Genomic DNA, 22,353 nt, shown 5'->3' with positions numbered 1-22,353 from the left:
GCTGTGCCCAGTGGAATCAACCAGTAAGAGACAGATATTTCTATCAAGGTGGTGGAAATCGAACCACACTCTGACTTAGTGCTAAAGTTGCTCTAAGTCTACTGGACGTGGACAACATTATAAAGTTGCATGATTTTGTGCAGAAGAAGAAGAAAAAAATCAATTTACAGCTTTACGTTGCAGTGGATAATCAAGTCTGCAGAGTTTGCACTGTATAAGTTAGGTTTCCAGCATGGTTACCTGTCCTATTAACAGGCATGCAATTATATCCACCTTTGTCAAGATGGTTTGCCCACACCAGCAGGAGTGATGAAAGGAAACGCTCAATCCCTAATTAGCAGAACAAAGACTGTAATTCTGAGTAAGAAGTACAAAATTCTGCATTTTTGTCAGCCTGTGTTAGTTCACAGAAGATAAAGACAGAGGAAGCTAGGGAAATCATTGTAAGTCAGTGTTTGTACTATGTTGCATCCTTTTTCTTAAAGCTAAAACTGCTGAAGAAAAATCCAGGGAGTGCTGTGTGGAATCTGTCTGAGGTGAGAGGGCCCGGCTCATCCCTCACCCCTACTCCAGAGGGGAGATCAGGAGTTCAGAATTGAAGCCAGCAGGTTTCCCGTTTCTAACATTCACACACAAATCCCATCTGACAGTAAAAAAAAAAAAAAAGGAAGAAAAATTGAAAAATTCTGCAGATCAAGTTTAAGCATAAAATAAACAAACACAGACAGAGCAGCAGTTCACTGTGGCAGCCCAGCAAGGCACCAAACAGTTTGTCTTTTTCATTTTAAGAACTTTCAGATCCACTGCCAAGGAACGATAAACTCATTTTCTGATTTCAATATAGGCAAATATTGATCATAGTATTTCTTAGCAATATGTCACCCCACCTGCTTTTCGAGGCTGTTACACGGAGTATATGTCTGAATCAGATGGTCTGTCTGAATTCATTAGATTATCAAGATTTCTTTTAACAAGGACTGATGGAGTCCTAAAGGACACCCATCTGTTGCAGTAACATTTTACTCACCAGACTTGTAGAGATTCAGGAAAACTGTGGTAACCTTTTATAAATGTCCAAAATTCTGGGTAGAACCCCTTATGTGGGTTCTAGATAAAATCCCTGGAATATAAAATGGTTTTCAGTAGAACCACCTGGGTGGATTTTAAATAAAATCCTTGGAATATAAGGGTTCTTGGTAGAGCCCCTAGAGTGGGTTCTAGGAACCCTTGGAATATAAAAAGGTTCTTGGTAGTGCTCTGAAAAAAAAACAAAAAACTGGGATATAATGGTTCGGTGGAACTGGTAGAACCCTCAGGCTGGGTTCTTGATAAAACCCTTGGAAAATGAATTTAGTTCTATCTAGAACCCCCCTGGGTGGGTTGGAATATGAATGGGTACTAGATCCCCCCTGGGTGGGTTCTAGATAATATCTTTGGAATATAAAGGTTCTCAGTAAAACTCTCAGGCTGGGATCTAGAAGGCTTTGGCATGTAAAAGGGTTCTTGGTAGAATCCCCTGGGTTGGTTGTAGATAAATACCTTAGAATATAAAACAGGTCTTGGTAGAACCCTTAGGGTGGGTTCTAGATAAAATCTTTGGAATATGAAGGTTTGCGGTAAATTTCTCAGGTTGGGTTCTAGAAACATGCGGAATGTAAAAGGGTTCTTGGTAGAATCCTCTGGGTTGGTTGTAGATAAATACTTTAGAACATAAAACAGTCCTTGATAGAACCCTCTAGGTTCTAGGTATACTCCTTTATGATGGCTTCTAGGTAGCACTCTGAGAACGAGGTAAGATAAATGAACACAGATTTTTGGTTTCACAGGGACACACACAGCACTCTTCAGGGTCAGTGTCCTGTGTTTGGTTGACCCGTCCCTCCTCCATAAGCAGACTTTGTTGCTCTTTGTTCTACGTCACCTGACATTTTTTTCTCCAACATTCATGTGATGATGATGATACACTGTCTCTGCACTGCTGATGCAGAGTAAAGGGTGTGAAATAGAACACAAAAACCAAAAAAGGCATCAGTCCAAATCAGCCCAGCAGCTCGTTTCAGTTCCAATAATCCAACACAGAAGAAAAAAAAAATACCACCCTGTCACCGTCCTCTGACTCTGGTGTCTCACACATGTCTGGACACGTCCAATAAAGCTGCAAGATGGTTTGACACTAAGACAGCAAAGCGGACACAGCTCTAGCGTTTCAAGAGCAGAAAAAAATGCTCATTTTTTAAATGGGGCCAAACTTTATATACTTAGTGATTTTTTTCATGATTTAAATTTGGCTGGGTGTGTCTGCAGTGTGACAAACTCAGGACATTAATTTATTGTTGCTTCATATCAACTTTAAAGTATTTCATAATTTCCCTGACACGTTGCTGTTGGATTGGTGAGTGTTAACTTTGGACTACAACTTTCAAAATGGGTTGTTCTTGTGCTCATGTTCAGCTAACCGAGCGTTCACTGCTTCCAACTTCTCCATGCTTACTCATCAACAATCCAAAACTTTTAACACAAAAGTCTCTAACAAGTCACCAGAGCATCCTAAGTACTAAATATTCTTCACACTGTGTGTGTGTGTGTTTTTAACTCGTCGACTTTGGCTCAGCATGTTTCCATAAAAGAGTAGAACTTGTAAGCGCTTATGAACTGAGGCGTGGAGGGGGAGGCAGACCTGTAGTGTGACAAAGGGCAGGCAGATGAACAGAGCAGCTGGAGGAGCTAGCTGAGCAGCTTTGGTGTTTAAGTGCTCAGGTGGGAAGAGCAGTGGAGACACCGGGCTTTGAGTTAGTTCATCACAGAGATACTGCCACTTGCTGACAATGAGAGCGTTACTGGGACCCAGAAAACTGCTGGCTAGGCAGAAATAGGCTCCTTTTGTTCTATTCAGCCTAGTGGAGCAGCAATAAACCTTCTCTTCCATTCCCCAGTGCTGGGCACAAGAAGGGGAAAAAAAAAAAAGTTTCTTCGGCTTTTGCAGTGGGCACCGAGAAATGCTCGCATTCAAAAGACGTTTTCACTTTGAGGATGAGGAGAGCGGAGGATGAGAAGAGGGAGGAGAGAAGGATATTATCATATTGGGAGAGCTGGCGGAGGAGGTGGGAGGGAAGAGGGGATGGTTTGATTGTGCTGAGAGAAAGATGAAGAAGTAAAGATGGGAAAGAGAAGGAATGTATGATTGGATTTGGCCGACTGGTACAGCTAGCTGCCTGAATGGGAGGCCTGTGTTATAATGGGAAAGAATGGGCATCAGCCGAGGGCTCTAATAGGGCCTTCAGAGAGGATTCAGGGGTTCAGAACAAATCCTCAGTCACAATGGAGCACAGGTCTGCAGCAAGCCAGTCAAGGCTCTGTCCATCTCGCCAAATTTAATTACACTCGCAGTGAGGCAGTCTGACTCACACAACAGCTCGTCTCAAAATAACTTCAGCCTGCTGAGCCTTGGCTGGGCTAGATTTGCATCCCAATATCTCCTTTATGACACTCAACAATACATAATATTTGGAGGAAAATGAAAGTTATTGAAACTCAAATAACTGACTAGAGGTTTCTTCTGTTATACCCAAGAAATAAATGAAAAAATATACCCTGTGTTTCACCTGTAAATGTTACACGAGTCAGTTCACTCAAATTACAAGAAAGAAAGCAGATTTTCTTTCCAGTGTCTGGTCATGCAGGTTGTTTTAGTGTTATGTTGAGGTTCATGTTGACATTTCGAACATCTGCCACCTCATCAGCAATGTTTCTTTCCATTATCAATATCCAGTTACTTGATAATTCACCGATCTCACTGTGACCTGCACTGTCGTAGCTCCACAAATCCTCCTAAGCAGGAGGTTATGGTGGATGAACGGGTCAGCTAACCTAAAGACAACTGTACTGACCCTGTACTTACTGCCTATAACAAAAGTAAACACTGGATTCTTCTAAATATGATCATCATCATGTTCAACAAACATTTAGGCTCTAGGCTTTTATGGCCAATGCTCAGAAAACAGTCATGAACAATTCTTGTGGCATTGTTGTCTTGCTGATAGAAACACTGGATCAAAACATGCTCATACCTGTCATTCTGGAAGCCACTGAGTGGCGAAAAGACTACTGAGTGGCAGCGTTAGCCTTCAGCCTGAATTCCGCGAAAACACAAAAGACACATCTATTCATCTAAGCATCAAGCCTCAAGAAAAGAAAAGCAAATGGATCACTGCAATTCACAGACAACTGGAATCCAGGCACTGAAATGTGGATTTGTGTCAGGTATGTCAGATTTCGAGGTAAAATAATACCTTCAGTTATATACTGTATAGACTAATGTTACTTATTAACTAAATATTTAGCATCTGTCATATCATGCATCGTATCGCACATCCTAAATGCTGCTGCTGCATACGAACATGTCTCTCCAATAATGTCATAAAATAAAAATATCTGTACAGAACCTTTCCACATGCAACTAGAACATGAATTAGTGTCCTTGTCACTTTGATTTCCCCAACAACTCCCATGTCCTTAACTTTAAGTTTTGAGTCCTAAACAAGTCATAATGCACTCTTAACTACTTGTAATGTCATTTTATGGCCATAACTTATTGTGCAACTTCAAAGTTGGAAGTTGGAAGTTGTTGCATCTCTGTAATTTTTGACCCACATTGTTGAGCACTGCATAGATTTTATATGATAATCTTTTGTATAACTTTTTCCAATAGACACTCAATAATGTAATTTTCATTCCTCATAGTTCCTCCTGCCACTTGATTGATGTTATTGGGTTGGTTCAAACAAAGCAGAAATGTCTACATGCTGGGAATGAACAGTGGTAATGTTAGTTGATTCAGGAAATGAAGGGAAATGATTGATTTGTGGCAAAGTTTTTAATACAACATACTTTATAATCTTTGGGTTTGGGGGAAGGTATCAAGTATTTTTAAATCAAATAGCTCAAATCCAAGTGAAGTTGCAAGTCATTGGTGTCCAAGTCAAGCTTGCAAGTCCACACCTCTGCTACATTCCCATTATGTCTTGCTGTTATTTCAGTAAACAAACCATTTAAAAGTCAACAACCCGACTCTAGCCAATTGTTCCTGAATAATATAAAGGTGACAGACTCAGGACTGGCTCAGGAATTGGTACATTTGACAAGTGGGTGTGTTTGAGTGTTGCTGAGCGCCTTTTAATGCAACATTTGCTTTGTCCGAGCACTCCTCCGAGCTACTTTTGCTGCATGGTGCGTGTCATTGCGCCTGAAGGAGGAGGACAGTACAGTCACCTGGCACCATTTAGCCTCGCTGTTGTTGGGCCAGCCCGCTGTGTGGCAATTACGCCTGCGGGTAACGTGAGAACAGAAAGAGACTGACAGAGAACCAGAGAGAGAGAGAGAGAGAGAGAGAGAGAGAGAGAGCGAGAGAGAGAGAGAGAGAGAGAGGCGGGACTAAAAGGCAACTCACAGGGTCACCTTCAAAGCACAGCTGGGGTGGACACATTTCTCTTCAACAGTGGATCATACTGTACAGTAGGTGACAGAAGAAAAAATAGCAGCCATTTACACCAGCGGAGAGAGGAGCAGATTCAGTCCTGCATTCAAAACTTGAACACTGAGGTAAAAGCTTGCATCATCAGCATAAAAGAGTCCTCATGATGCAGAACAGCCCACGTCATTGTTATGATAGGTGATGCAACTCTATATTATGACACAGGCTACTTTTATTTTATGTTATGTCAATGTCAATTTCATATGTATACACAGAATACACTTGAAGAATGCAGCACAGGGTCTGAGCAGCTCTTATATGGAAAGGCAAGTTACTCCATAAATTAGGGGTTGTCGCTGCAAGGCTCAGTCATCTCTATTTTTGAGCATCTGGATCTAGGAAGATCCACGGTTAGATAATCTCATTACTCTGACTGGAGCGTGAAGACGTGAGAGTTCGGATAGATACAGTGGTGCCAGTTCATTTAAAACTTTAAAGACAAGCGATAAAATCTTAAAATCAATCCTGAAGCGGACAGGAAGCCAGTGGACAGAGGCCAAAACTGGCATCAAGTGATCACAATTATGTGTTATGTGGTATTCAATTTAATTTTACTTTTTCATTTTATTTATTTTTGGAGAATATACACTGATTGAGCATTTTATCCCTACCCCTGTAAATTTCCTTTTTATTATTAAAAAAACGATGCATGTAAACATTCATGATGTATTGGCATTTATTCTATTTATTCAAACATTCAAGACTTCTGACTACATAATGACTTTTAGGGATAAATTTATTTAGTGTTGGGCAATATTTCTGATACTTGCTTTTTTGTATATTTTATATTATTTTTTTGACTTTTGGAGAATGCAACCTTACATGGATTTCTAAGATTCATTGTGTTATTTTGTATCTTTTGAATACTGCTGTTTGGCTTCAGTTGATCATTAATCTCAGCAGTCCTCTCATTGGGTGATTGGAAAATTGAGGCAGAAATGTTTTGATGCTGCCCACTCAACTAATAAATGAAATGTTGCATGTGGGAGTTTTTCTCGCTCCCTTTATTATATTTCATTAAAGAAGGAAAACAGAAGCAAACAAAACATTCTGTATACATCACTTTTATTATTTAATAAAGGACCATTTTTCAAGTCATCATTTTTCTACATCGCAATAAATATTGCACCATCTGGTTTTGCTCCTTACATCCATAGTTGGTAGGGTAGTTTAATATAAGCATATTTTGTACATAAAATGTGCATAATATGATGTTAATAACTGCTTACAAGAAAAGATCTTGTGCCTGCTTTTGATCATTTGAGCTGAATTATTATTTTCAATGAAGAAACTGCAATGTTACAGCTACTTTTGTAAAGCACAATAGCTTGAATCCATGAAGACCAGATGCAACTTTTGAATTGGAGCTGCATTAATTCATTATTAATCGATTGTTAAAGTAATCAGCAATTATTTTGAAAATCAAATAATTGATTTTAGTATTTTTTTAAGAAAAAAACTTACCAGTGTCTTAAATGTGAATATTTTTCTGTGTCTTTTGTGGGCAACATGAGTAATTTGAGGACATTTTTCACCAACTAATTAATTAACCGAGAAAATAATCCAGAGATTAATCAACAGTGAAAATAATTGAAAGAAAAAAGCTACATTATGCTCTGTAACATGCAAACTAGAGCTGTGGGTGAGGGAAAAAAAAAAAAGCTAAGTACACATATCAAACCTGCAGCTGTTTCTCAGTGTTTGTTGCTTTGTTTCCCACATTTTAGTGGACTAGCTTTCCCTGCAGACCTCTCTCCACCAGCTGAGAGACCCTCTACCTCAGTCTCCTATTGTGTATGTCTCAACTCTGAGTAAACACATATACGTGCTCCCTCGCATGCTCAGTTTGACTGGATGTTTTACAGATCTGAAGGCTTTTACCTTCAGAGGAGTGGAGGAAAATCAATGGTGCCCGTCCTTTAAAAACAATTCACAGTTGTGCAGATTCTCGGGGGGCCAAGGGTGAGCTCGCCGCCGCCACTCGCTGATGTCCTGCAGCCATCATGCTCTGCAGCACAGTTCTGCCCATTACAACAAATTCTGTGACATTCCTTGACCACCCAAGATGACATTACCAGTGTTCAAATTAATAGTACTTTATAACAGCACAGTTCCAAGGCCAGATGTTCTTGTTATCAGCACAACAGCCGCAGTCGGAGAGGAGGTAAGTCTGTTAATGCAGAATTCTATGATAAAATGTAATATTATCTGCATGCTTGGTATTGCTTTGTACTTCACACTCATCCTGCAGACACAATACAAAGAAGGTTATCTTTTTTGCCCTGAGCATACAGGAGGAAACGCTGCATTATTCCACCCGTTGACTTGCCCTCCCATCGTCTGCTGACTTACGCTGGCGGAGCAGTAATCTCACACTGATCTTTACTTTACTACACCTCATCAACAACCATCTGCAAACAGCTATGAGTGAGATGAGAATTCATCTCTGGGTTCACTTTTAAAACGTGAGCGTTCAGTAACCCGTGGAGGTAAAGTTGTGCAGAAAAAAAAAGGAGCTGCAGGCCAAAATGAAGAGGATTATAGATGGATTACCTGTGTTCTGACTCGTGGATGGAGAATATGACTCCTGACGTGGAGGACTTCTGCTGGATGGAGGCCAAGAAGGTAAACTCGCTTTTACTCCTGAACAGCTGCACCACTTTCTCTGTGATGTGTGCCGGGGCGTGAACTGCTCTCCCAACATCTGAAGGAATAAAGTAAAATGGGAAGAAATCATGAGCTTGTGTAAACTCTTTTCACGGGCAATGTGCTGTCTGCCTCCTCCATGTGCACTTGCCAGAAGTGGAAGCAACATATTAAACTAGCTAATCCCACATGGTGAAACACAAACACCTTTACACTTTGAAAATATATCTCAGCAACAGTTCTGGCAGCTCTGTCTGGCAGACTGTTCGGAAAAAAAAAAGAAAGAAAAATGGTGACGCCAACAAAGTTCATCCACCAAAAAAGTTCATCCACCAAAAAAGTTCATGCAAATTGATTCTTAGACAGCAAACTTCCTAGACAGGAAACTTCATATTGAAAAATATTGCAAAATTAGCAAAAAGAAGATTTTAACATTGTTAAATCCAAGAACTCCAAAAACAGGTTTTTTTTAAACACAGCCTCACCTGCAAAAAGTAACATAAATATATAAAAATAAATTCTGACTCAACTCATGTCTGTTCAGGAGAGCGGAGAGAAAGATTTTTAAAAGTCTGTGTGTTCAGCTCTCAGTACTTTTGAAGCTTCTCGCTGAATCTCTGTGGTTTGAAGTTTAGTTTCTCTCCCGAGTTCCCGTCAGAGTTGTGTTAAGTTATGATGAAAACCCCGCCTCAAAAAAAAAAGCTTTAAGACCACAAAATGACAGGGGGCTTTTTTTTATTTTGACGAAAGAAAAGAAATAAAATATTTATCCACCATTTTTATAGCTGCTCGACTAAAAGTGAGCTCGTCATCCGTTAAATACACGCCTTCTAGTGAGTGCAAACTGTGCCAAAATAAGTTAGTGAGTCATGCTAATTTATTTTATGTTTTTTTTTTTTTTTTTACCTTTATTTAATCAGGCAAGACATTAAGATTCTTATTTCCAATGGAAGCCTGGCAACACAAGGGGCACATGTGCATGAAAAAGGAGCCAAACAGTCCCAACAGTCTCCTTTCTTTGCCTTCACTGAAAAGGGAGGAAAATTGGTATTTTCACCCAGGTGTTGATTGTATCCTTTCCCATTAAAGAAAGCCAGATGTTAGTGTGTTTTTTCCTCTGCTGCAAAAGAGGCTTTACTTGTAACAGCTACGATGAGCTTGCACTCACCAAAAAAATGCTGCAACATTGCTACAACATGTTTGTCAGGGCAAAAAACACCAGCAGTCAAACAATTAGATGGGATGTAGTTAAGCGTTTGCACCCGACAGGTTATTAATAATCCCTTAATGCTGCACAGACAATTTGGGTTGTAATTTTCTTCCTTTAGTTTCTCTTAAAAATAAGGTCTGGCTCACCTCAGGTGGACATGGTGGACAAAACTACAGTGTGATATAGGGCTGCAAGTAATGATTATCTTTATTGATTATTCCTTCAACCATTTTCACAATTAATTGATTAGTTGTTTGGTCTATTAAATGTCAGGAAATGGTGAAAAATGGTGATCAGTGTTTCCATAAAGCCTAAGGTGACGTCCTCAAATGTCTACTACTCGACTTATCGTTGCAGCACTTGAGATTAGATGACAGTTTATGAAGATGAGCAACAAGTGTTGGAGCATAAACAGCTGACACTTTACAGGATGTCAGGTTAGCATTAGCAGCAAATCAGTGCCAAGAAAAAAAGCCTACATACTGGAGATTTTCACTTGACATAAGAACTACAATATGCAGCATTAGCTAGGACTGGTGACATTTCCTACTTTCTGTATTTAAACTACCGTAAGATGAGTTTTTATATTGATTTTCTTCTTTCCACAGAAGTAGTTGTCTACTCAGTTCAACAAGAAATGAAAAGAAGCTTAAAAGCTGGCCATTGTCCAGTGATGACACAGAAGATCGATTTGGAAACACATCGCCATGTTAAAGGACACCCAACACCTGGCAAGTTACAAAAGTGAGAACGGTTCGATTCTTTGGACAACACTGCTTCTAAATGTAGTGCAGTGAGTTAGTGAGTACATTTTCACCAACCTCCCGTGAAATAGCATCAACTTTCTCTAAGAACGAAGACAACTTTAGGCTCATTGTGGTCCTTCTTTGTCCTGTCCTGTGCTCTTATGCAAGCTGCAAATGACTGTCCAACCAAACTCAACAGTTGGAACAGCTTGTACTCGCAACAGACGTCATTTCAACGCCTCAGCTACATATAGCCCCGATTTAGTCTGACTACTTGCCAAAATGGTCTTGAAACTGGTTAGACTTTTGAAGTTTTTGCCCACGCAGCCTGTGAGATGCACCATATTCCATCATGTAAGCGAAGTCAGATATGAAAACGATTTTATATTGAAAGGGACGGAGGGAAAAACTAAATCTGAACGCACCTTAGAGATGCATGATTGACGCAGGTGTGAAATGGGATGCGTCTTGGCTGCCCGTCTGTGTTCATATGACAAAAATGCATTTTGAACCCAAGTATAAACTGTTTTTTTTTTTCTGAGAAACTTGTAGCAGCGGTAAACATGTGTCTGAGCCAACAGAACTGAGGTCTGATCCGAACTAGAGGCTCCTGCGGTTCCACACTACCAGCTGTACATGACAGACAGTCCAGTGGAGAGGAGCCTGTGGCTGTCTCAGCGCAGGGCTTTTAAAACTCCCCAGGGTGACGGTGGCCCGCCTGCCTTCACACTCAGCCTCCCCGCTGTCACAGCCCAGTCGATGGAGTGCCACTTCCTCTGCCCCCGCCGGTTCTCCCTGACCAGAGTCTGTCATTAGATCAGCCCTTTAAAATCTGCAGAGACACTGGCCCCGTTTTCATGATGTGAGGTCTGGTTTTATTTTTTACCTTCACCTGACTGACTTCTGAAACAAAAGTACGACAAAAGGTCAACAAATTAAGACACTCATTCAAACTGCAGCTGGTGCTCAGCAATGATCACTATCAACAAATTGAAGTAATGAGTCGAGCTCGACACAAGCGGTCGACAAACCAAAGCGGACTCCTGTGTATGTCTGTGCATTTGAGCTTGCCTGCAGATGAGAATATGAATCTGCAGTGACAGTAATGACATGGCTGGAGGATCCATGATGCAACTGGCTCAGATGCTGGGACTGAATACCAGAATTTCTTTTTTTTATTGTAAGATCATGTGCTTGCAACATTAAAATGCAGCATGTCATCATACCTATAACTTTAAAAAAGTTATCATCCACCGATAGGAGTATTTTCAAATCTTGAATCCCTACTGGCGGGATGACAGACCAGACAAATCCTTACACCTAAATAACAAACTACTGTAGGTGGTCTGTCACCGCTTTCTAATAAGAACCAAACAAATTCACATGAGTTAAGAACCGGATAACTTATACTGAAACAAATTGGTAAAAACTAGGGAAGTGATCATGATTAAGAAATCAACACTGAATGGGAGCAAAAGATGGGATACAAGCACATGACACTTATTTGTAACCTCTTCCTCCTCCTGAAAAATGTTGTGCATCATTAAATGTCACACTAGTCCTGACTGTTCGTCTGGGAGATATACACATGACCACTAGAGGTCACTTTTTAGAAGAATATAGGTTGTTTTAAGCAAATTCTGTGGTATTTGTGTTGACAGCACTCTTTGAATTAATTATTTGAGAGGAAACAAAACAAGCAATCACATAGTAAGATTTAAATATATAATATTTAACATTTTCACATTAAAATGGCTCAAAACATATAGACCCATGTTGTGTATAGAACTCACATTATCCCAAATGTTTCCAACCATGCTGAAACCCAGGAAAATCCATCATTTTATCCAACGTAACTGTGTTTCATTTGGTTCATTTTTGTGGTCACATTTTTATTCGTGGGATCTAACAGAACAGGTTTACAGGCTTTGATGCTCATAAAACACATTATTTTTCTCAGACCGGCCATTTTTGCAGCTCCTTTATTCACCACCTGTGTGAAACACTCTGTTTTAGCTCTTACACTCCCGCTTCTGAAAAGCCCAGTTTGCTCTGATTGGTCAGCTCAGGGGATCAGGCTCTGCCCACTTCCAGTCACCAGGTATTCAGTGGGTGGGACGGTCACCTATCTAAATGTTGTACTAAGCCCTTTGATGTCATAAGCGAATCTGATTGTTGTTTTGGAACTCACCTTTTCTGAAAGGAAAAGCAAACAAAAAAGAGAGAAGATGGCTGTTTCTCATATTTTGGGATCTTTAGAGACACCAGGAGGACATTTTTTGTTGACAAACCATGAAAAAGTATATTCTGCATAATAGGGTAACCTTTAAAACTTTACCTTGCCCATGTACATGATAACTGCCTGACTCACATCACATAGATTTTCATGGTGATGATCCCATCAAACTACTTCTTTTCCAATTGGTTGGATGTGAGAGACCCAAAAATTAGATACTGTGTGTTTAAAACAAGAAGGAAAAGGTATCACTCTGTGTGAGCAATTTAAGGTTAATGCTTAAAAAAATGAAAATGAAAATAAGACATCAGTAGCTCTAATGTTGGTATATATTTAAAAATAGACATTTCTTATAAAATGACTGAAAGTGCTGTGAACACTTATTTAAAAACTAAAAATGTCTTCTACTGTATATTTTTCTAACAATGTAGGATTCTTACAATCATTCTAAATGTACAGGAAATATAAAGTGTTGGTTTTATCTTGCCTATTTTATATCTGAAGATTGGTTTGTTTCTAGAAACACCATTTGGCTTTTTCTGTGAGTACGACAACCATGCATTGTTTCTTTCCAAATCTGTCTCAAAAGCGACTGAATATCTTATAAAGAAAAAACATTATTCACGGTTTTCCTTGGAAAAGAAGATTTAATCACACTAAAATAAAAATTAAATAATAATTTTATGACTGAATTGTGCAAGGTTGGCTTAGTCATGCCATCATATTACATCCTCTATTATTTACACAGTTGAAGTCAATTAAAGACCGTTATCCCCAGATTTGTTACTAAATCCTGATTTACAACTTAGATCTGTCAATACTGAAAATTACAATTCTCAGACAACATTTTTCATGTTTTCATAATTCCCCTTTTACTTTTGAAAACATGTTGTTTTTCAGCATAATTTGGATTAATTGCAATCTGCTAACATGTACATGTCTGTAACAAGAGTTGGGGAGACAAATTCTAACAGATGCCGTTTGAAAAAGGGTTTGTAGACACAAACTGTACATCATTAAATCTGACACACGCGCACACAGTTTGTTGGTCTGTCTGCGTTTGTTCACAAAGTCTGCTGCACTTAAAACGTAATTGGCCAATGGAAAGCAAAATCACAAAAAATGTTCGAAACGATGAAAACTAACTGTTAGCGTTATCACAGCCCGACAGTCCAGTAATAGTGATGGATCGATGGTGCAATGGGAGCAGAAGTAAAGCAGCGCGTCCTAACAGTCTCCACCGTGCAGCAGTTTCAGGCTTATAGACATAAACAAACCCATTTACAGTGACAGGAGGAAGCAGGTAGAGCGGGAAGGTTTGTCTCCGAGCAGACGTGATGAGGCTCAGTGTAGCAGGCAGCAGCCGGCTGTCACCGCCCTCCCTCTCGATTTTACAGCTCATCACTTTAATCAGGAGTCTGGCGGGTCCTCCCCCCAGCTCGGGTAAGTCTTACAGATGGCTTCTTTAACTGGCAGCGAGGAAGAGGAGCTCAGCCGCGGTCCGGAGAGACTTCGCTCACCAAAGACACGGCCAGCCGAGTCTGTGTGGACTTCTGTCTGGCCTGATATGGAAAACCCGTGTCACAGTGTCACAGCCAGATAAGCACATTACTGTACTACGCTCAAGTTTTTGCCAAGGGCACAAAGTAGATCAGGGCAGAGTTTTCTCCGAGCCCAGTGTCCAGCAGGCCGGCAACTGGCGAGAAAATGTCAGACCCTTCACTTTGCAGCTCAGTAGGAGAAACATTACTGTACATTACCTCCTGCAGGTTTCTTTTTGTTAGAGCACTGCTTAAATTTGTACCAAGTGCAACATCAAGCAGGTTGTTAATTAGGATTGAGTGATAGGGCATCAGAGTGCTTTGAAATATGCACAAAGAAAATTCTACATATTGTGGCTTCAGTGACCTCCTTGAAGATTCCTACAGCTGTGCGCTCTTTTGTGCCATCAGGATGAAAATAAAGATAAAAAAAAACACCATAAGAGTGAATCGTGGGAACAGCAGGCAGGTAAACATGTGTATGTTCCTCCAAGGTTGATTTTCTCTGTTGTCTGTTCAGGTCTTGCTCTGTGTGTTCTGTCACTTTGTGCCTCACAAACGTGTGAAATACAACTATTCATTATTAGGGATGCAACTTCTTTTCAGACTGAGTACAAGTACTTACATCAGGGTACTTGCCAACACTGATACGAGTTCTTAATAATGCCGTTACAGTTCTTACAATAACTTTAAAAACATTTTATTTTCATCAGATGTTCTTCACTTTCTAAATACATACATATTACATTTTTGGGTTATTTGGAGCAAATTACTTTGATAATTTTGTGTCCTTATTCAGCTGTGCAGTTTACTGTGTACATGATACATTTCAGTATAATAATTTCACAACATTATCATGAATTTGCACAATTAAGTTTACAGCACTTTAACTAGTGTTTTAATTACACATTTACATGTGTAGTATTTAAGTTGCCTCTCCACGTCCCTCTTGCCTGAGAGCTAATTAGTTCCTACTTGCCATCGTTTAGGGGGGCGGGTATGAGTGTGGTGCAACAGTTTTGTTGACCCTGCTGTGAACCCCAAAGAGTGAAGTGTGGTGTACTGTGCTGTCAGGCCTTTTTGGTAAAGTTAACAGGAGACTAAAGAGAAGTACATAAAGAGAAGTTGTTGAAGTTCTTCGTCTTTGGATTAATTAGTCGAGGCATTCAACCACTTCATGCCCGCCGGGGCTTATTGGACAGCAGCTGGCTGTGGTCTATAGGTGCACTCTGTGTGTTTATTTCAGTTTTACTTAAATTACTTTATAACAGAATTGTACGAACAGTTGCCAAAGTCGCTGTGGTCATTAGTGGATGATGCTGAGGGCGCAACCAAGAAAAGAGGTTAAACATCAGTAAACTTCTTGAATTTTATGGATATTTGCTTGTGTTGAGTGGCTATTTTTCATGATATGGTACTGGGTGTGGGGTTTTATGAGTACAAGCACATGAGGACAGTATCGGACCGATACCTGCTGCTGGTATTGGTACTGGTGCATCCCCATAAACGCTACCAGGCAGCGATGTACATAAACTGCAGCTCAGATGAGATAATTGCATCACGCGTGCACTAGAGGAGGGAGAGATACTCCATTTTTGGATGCATCACGATGCAGACGTGGAAGATTCTGAATGGATTCATAAATGCCAAAATAGATTTTCTAAATGGAGCGAAAAAGGCAGAGCTCAGCCGCGAGGGCGATGCAGCAACCCGGACAGTTGAAAGCACGCACATGCTAGAGTTATTACCAGTTAACAGGAAGAAATGGCAGCGAACGCAATCGTGTTTTGATTTAACGTCTAAACAATTGTGTTTGCAAGATGAATGTGAAGTGTACTGTAAATGTTTTACTTGCTTAGATTTTGTTGATTATGTCCTCTTTCCTTGCTTTTCTAGCCTGTTTTTTTTTTCTGTCTGTCTTTATGATTGTGATTCTGCACCGGGTCTTTTATTTTGAAAATTAGCTGGAGTCTGTCTGCCTCTTGTGTGGACGTGCCGAGGCTATGCTGGTTGGATGACAAGCATTGTGTAGAATGGCTGCGATCAGCTCCGAGTGACGTGGCGCAGCCATAATGCGACGCAACCGTGCCTGGTGGAATTTATCCGTAAATCATCTACCGTATAGCACTTTGTATAGCTCCAACCACAATGACGTGTAAATGTTGCTTAACAAGGCTGCAGATGTGGAGCCTTTCATAGAAATTCACAGTTTTGAATGAAAAAATATGGCACTTTTGTACAGCTGCTTTGTTTTCAATTCCCTTCTCAAGGCATTGAATGCAACAGCATATGGTGAGTGTCAAAACACCCAGGACTGTTTCCTGTGTAAGAGTCCAAACACATACGGCATGTCAAATCATGTTATCCAAAATGATAAAATGATCACACTCAGACTCACATGTCTGCTACTAATGATGTGTGCTGCAGGCATCTTTAATGAAATGATGTTATGCAATGAGGTCAGTGGGATTTCACTGCCAGCCAGAGAGGAGGAGAGAAGTGGTCAAGCACAAGAAAGCCTCATGTTTGGACAATAGAGCCCCACAAGCAAATAGCACTTGAATATTCAGGGACGGGCAAGAAGACAGAGAAAATGATTAGGTCTGCAAATAACAGTTATTTATTCTAACTCTGATTTATCCTCGACAGTTGCCAGAGCCCAAGGTTACATCTTCAAATAACTTGTTGGGCCAACAGTCCAAAACCCAAGGATATTTAATTTGCAAATACATAAAACAGAGAAAAGAACCAAATCCTTGGGGTGGTGCTCAGCTTCTGAACCATCATCTTTTTTCACACCACTTGAGTTTGCTGGCTTGGAACTCCCAACAAAGATTTAACCATGAATATCAATAGCCTCTGAATCAGTGCATGTTTAGTAAACAGACTAACATTTTCTGGACAAAGCGTGTTCACACAAACGCGCTACGTGCACAGGCGTCAGATCAAACAATATCTGCGCGCTGTACGGCCAATCTGGCTGCTTCTGTTGGACAGTAGTTACATGTTTACAGTCCCTGTAGCAACATATTCACCATCACTGGCAGCTGCTCAGAGGCTGCTGGGCTCAAGGAACAACATTAAAGGTACAACAAGAGAAGAATAATACATCAAAGTTTTCTGGCATCAGCTGAGGCAAATTAACTAAACCCACAAAGGCTGGACAGATAACTATTTTGAAGGTGGCAGACAAGATAAAAGCCTCTTCTCGCTGGCCATCACAGGCCTCCCAGCTCTTTCCACAGAGAAGTCGCTGCTGACCTACCCAGCAGGTGGGATGGTCTCTTTCCTTAGGCTCATCTTAATAACAGTGCATATAAAGAAATAGCTGTGTTCTCACATCCAAAGGCAAGGGCCTGAAGTATTAGATAGCCCTGTTTGACACTAAAAATCATAAATAACAGTAAAGCTTTAAACTTAAAAAAAAAAGTTAGAAGATGGAAATGTGCCAAAGACCCCAACTCTGCTCCTGAATGTCCATTTGGCACACTCTGCTGACTTTTGGAACTTTTTCTGTCCAAGTGTTAGCCAGCTTTAGCTTATACCTTAATCCTGCCAGATTTGGGTTGATATTGGCAGGTGTGGAGTTAGTTGTGGCCACTAGAATCGACTCTTGCAAGTTAGGTGACTAAGTGATGCCATGCCATAGAAAAATTCATCCTGACAGCTAACTGGCTGACATTAGCCAACTGGTTTTATTTTCTCTAATAGTGATGGAGTAAATTAACAGATGATGAACAATCAAGCCCCCAGGAAATGTGTATTTTGTTCAGATCACTGTGGAAGTTGGACGTGATTTTTTTTTTTACTGCTTCAGAATTCAGAAATGTTGTCTCCCTTTGGGTGCTGCTGGTAGTTCAGCAAGCTACAAGTCAGTAATAGGGATTAATATTTTTCCCAACAATGAGACTTTTTCTGTCCTGGGAAAAGAAGCCAATTTTCCTGGGAATCCGAAATACACTAGTCATTTCAAGCAACACTAAACGCAACAAGAATAATATGCATACATGTGCTCCTAACCTGACCTTTTTTGTGTAGTATTTTGATAATTATTAAAGCCAAAGAACACAATTACTGTCCATCAACATTAGAATTAATATAAGCTTCACATCCAGCTTGACTGCGACTGCCAGAATTATGAAATGCCAAGTTTATTGCCTGCGATTTGTCTTCTGAGAATATCAACCCCATGAAACAACAACAAAACTTGTTAAAGCAAGTTATTTGGTGTTTTGTAAGCCAAGTATTCCACAACTGTTCCACAAGCTGCGAGTGCGAGCTACCTGCAACAGATTAATTCAGTGAGCCAACCATATTAATTACGTTACTGGCGCAGTCACAAGAGGTAAGCCTGCAGCAGAATGAATCTGATGGGCCAAAAGGTGTTACCGTACTACCTACAATAGAGGTGCAATCCCACAAGGTCAGACTCGGAGCACATGTGCTTTTTGATCATGGCACTTTGTGTTAATTAATAGGCTGTGTTGTGTTTTACCAGCGCACGGCACGTGCACACACACACATATCTACTACATGTTTTACGACAGTAAACTGTCGGCCTACATTTTTCTGAACATATTTCAATATGTTTCTTGTGTTTCCCACCATTGTATTTTCCTGGAAACGGGAAATGGTCTTGATTAGACTTCCCTGGGAATCCTGTTTCCTGGTATTAAACCCTTGTCAGTACCGTGAAACATGGCATTAAAGCTACCACAAGGAGTGTTTAACTGGTTATGAAACAGTTTAACTTTAATACAGATTCCTCAATATGACCTACATAAGCAAGCAAGACCATCCATGAGAACACTGATTATTTCTATATAGTTAGGCTTGTTTCTGAGAATCCCACCCAGTCACAGGGAGGCAGGGAGGAGATTTTTCTTTAGATACTTTGTATTTTTGACATTATATTTTGTGGTTATTCTGGTGGAAACACTACTGCTTTTTGACTTCTAAATCAACACAATATAAAAGTTCCTTGTGGTACCTTTAATGGTAAATGGAAGTATATGAATCTGGATATACATTCTATTTAGTATTAACCTTTTCATTTTTCTCTGTAAACTATTTTCTTTTTTCAAATATGAAAAACAAACTCAGCCTGATAAGATCTCTCACTTGTATCCTCAAAAATCAGCCATGGTGGCTCCATGTAGTGCAGCAGTTGCATTCATTCTTTACATAAATACATCCCTTATAATTTCTTCAGCATGTTAAATGTTTTCATGGTCATTTCTTTCTTTCTTTCTTTCTTTCTTTCTGATCCTGCAAGAAACCAGTCATCTCTATTTCCACACTTCCAGCCCCCCAGTCATCTGTACATCCACACATGAAGCCAGCCAGCCAGTCATCCATCCAGTACACAGCAGACTGTCCCTGAGGAGCTAGCCTGCTTTCGGCTGCTCAAGGCGGGTCTGCAGTAGAGAGTAAAAAGCAGAGAGACTGGACTGCAGAATAGGGGCTGGGCTGGAACTGGAGATAAAAGACTGAAGGAAACAGAAAAAAAAAAATCTCAAGGTAATGTTTAAAACTAAAATGGCATGTCAACAGCAGCCACTGATGGTGCTTCACCTTGACTACAGCAAATTCAGTGAACAGTTTCCCATCAAAAGCAAAATGCAGAGAGCAACAAACTAAGAAATGCAGAAGCAAAAACGCTTGCAGAAGTTACAGAATAAATAACTGGAGACGGTAGTTCAAGGCGAATGGTACAGTTACAGCAAAATTGCAAGGAATGTTGAATAAGGTCGGAAACTGGCAAAAGCCACAGAAAGTGAACCGTGTTCACAGGAAAAACAAAGGGGGTAGAGAGTTTGATGCACGTGGAGGAGACTGTGAGTGCATGACAAGCAGCCTACAAACACAGCCAAGCTCTCAGCAAGCCTCTCCTAAGTTGACTTGGCTTGCATTTGAAGAACTCCTCGGCTACTGAAAAATTCATAAATCTGAATTGATAAAACATTGATGATTCAGTTCAAGTTTTCCTTCCCTTTGCAAGTAGATAACCTGACTGTAAACATTAAAAAAAACCCTGTAAGCTCTATCTGCGAGGTTATTGGCGTGATGTGTCACGAATCTAATGAGACGGGCCACAGATAACATCCTGAGAGGGCGTGCTCATGCCTCAAAAAGGGCTGACAGCTCTTTATCACCAACCATCAGACTAAGTGCAGTTTGATTACAGTGAATAAGGATGAAACTCAGAGAAATAAAGCACATCCATCTGTGGGAGAGTCATCGCCTGTCACTTAAAGAACAATAATACGGAGCCCTGACGCAAAATCCAGCCAGAGGAAAATTAGATATTGGTTAGAGTAATGAACCTCCCTTTTGAGTTTCTTCCAGGGGCGTCAACATTTGCATGCTGTATCTCTAACACACATCAAACACATGCACAGTAAAGCTGTACGGCAGTGTTGAACTGTGAGCAGAGTCAAAGTATGTGTGCACGTCTGCATGTGGCATGAAATGAGAGCACAGTACTAGACGGTACATGAACTGAATTTGAATTTGTCATGCACATTTTGAGCTGCAGGATGAAACAAAAAGGATAAAAGAATAAATACTGAATTAAGAAGTGACAATTGCAGCTCTTTAAAAGTCTAATAGATTATTGTTGTATTTATGACAACAGCAGTTTGTGTGTTTGCTTTCTTTCCAACTTGAGGCTGGAGGAAACAATTAGTCTGCTCCAAAACTGAAAAACAAACATCTATCAACAATACTTGCCAACTTGATACCTCAAAAATAGTAATAACAATTACACTGCAACAGCATTTTATGTTAAATACTTTCATTCATTTATTTTTGCCCTGCCCCTAAAAGAAAATCGATGTGGGAGAGTATCCTGAAGAAACGGGACTTTGTATTTTTGCAGTTTATGGTGATAATGGTGGTAGATTAAACGTCAAAATTGGGAGAAATTGTTAAAACGTGGTAGAAATGTAAACAATGCTAAATGAGGATAAAGCTAGCTTGGTCATTGGTCAGATGGTGAAAGACGGCAGGTATATCTACACGGTAAATGACAGAAATAAGCAGGGACAGAAGCGCAGGGACTCGATCACTGCAGTGGACCCCGAGACGGGTCAGCCTGCTGGACCAGCTGGAGCAGGATCGCGGAAGACAGCTGGGATAAAAACTAATCTAACCCGGTTTAAACCTGAAACGGCGAGCCAGAGTGAGATGCATCGTTGTTGACTCATTTTGATTCTGCATCAGCCCACATCCTCCTCTTCAAACCCCCACAGAACAAATTCAGATGCAATGGTGTCTCACAAGTTTGACTGGGGATAAAGTTACTACAGCTAGTAAGCTAGCATCAGTTAGCCAGACATGCTAACATTCACAGCTTATGTTAGGGCAGTTAAAGACAGAGTTTAAACCAGTCACCACATGTGTGCTCTTGTGTTTCATGTTTTTCTGAGACTACAAAAAAGACGCCACCATCCAGCATCATGAAACGCTGAGTATCACTCTCCTCTGAGCCTCCTGCACACCTTCAACATGTAGAGAAATGGAAAACTTGACAGCTATAGTTACGGTTGCCTATGATTGGACAGGTACTGCTTGGGGCATGGTTTAACAAAAGTTCAGTTACATGATCTGTTTTGTTTGCTGAACCTTTACATGGTCAGAAAAAAGTAAAAACGGTCACATGTTCAGTGCAGTGACTCTGTAACATGTCAAAGTCTTGATGTCATGGAGAGGAGACCAAATTTAATCAATGGGGATATCAGTATAGCTAAAAATACTGCATAGTTAATAGTCTTGTTTGTTAAGAAATAACTCTACAGAATAATTCCTAAAATCACAAATCAGAGACTAAACAAACTCACTAACATGAAAACTGAGCAGCGGGAAAGTTGAGAGGGGTTGTACTCAAGTATGGTATGAAACAATCATACCTAACCTGAGAACACCCTCATAAATGTATGCATTGTATGTATTCAGGATAAATTAATACTATTTTCAATTTGAAATAACATGATTTACTGATGAATTGCTTTAAGCTGCCAAAACATATGCTTCTGAAGAGTCAATGAAGAAATGAACTGGAGTGTTTCTGTCCATCTGATATAAGTTCAATAGACCTGGTTGCTTCAGAACCAACTCCTGAGACTCTTCAGCTGCTAGATGTTCCACTTAATTCACAATCTAGTCGCTAACTCTGTCTAACTTTGCCCTTTGAGGCTGAGCAGGCAGCGTACGCTCAGCTTGTTTACCTAGAAATGGCTTTCTACAGTATAAGGCAGGGTTGGTGAGGGCTTTGAGACTAATAATGTCAGACTAATGTAATTTCCACTGAGGATGGGGCACAAATGTTCCTCTGACCTTTCAAAATCCTGATGTTGTCCACCTCCTTATTTCAGGTAGATTTTCTTATTAACGTGTCTCTGACTGTTGCCCTCGCACGTACTTTCCTAACGTCATTGTTCAGA

General features: G+C 40.3%; 1 protein-coding gene across 1 annotated transcript in view; it reads right to left on the bottom strand.

The window, feature by feature from the left end:
* The window catches only part of LOC146332578 (protein kinase C-binding protein NELL1-like), a 381,691-nt gene that overhangs the window by 316,687 nt on the left and 42,651 nt on the right, over window positions 1-22,353 (bottom strand). Inside the window, exon 3 of the mRNA XM_084732249.1 lies at window positions 8,084-8,234. Within this exon, the coding sequence (XP_084588375.1) occupies window positions 8,084-8,234 (151 nt within the window). The remainder of the gene's footprint in view (window positions 1-8,083; window positions 8,235-22,353) is intronic.

Source organism: Lutjanus erythropterus, chromosome 1 (assembly GCF_056507025.1).
Source record: "Lutjanus erythropterus isolate fLutEry1 chromosome 1, fLutEry1.hap2, whole genome shotgun sequence".
Taxonomy (NCBI): Eukaryota; Metazoa; Chordata; class Actinopteri; order Lutjaniformes; family Lutjanidae; genus Lutjanus; species Lutjanus erythropterus.
This window is presented reverse-complemented; position numbering and strand designations above follow the sequence as displayed.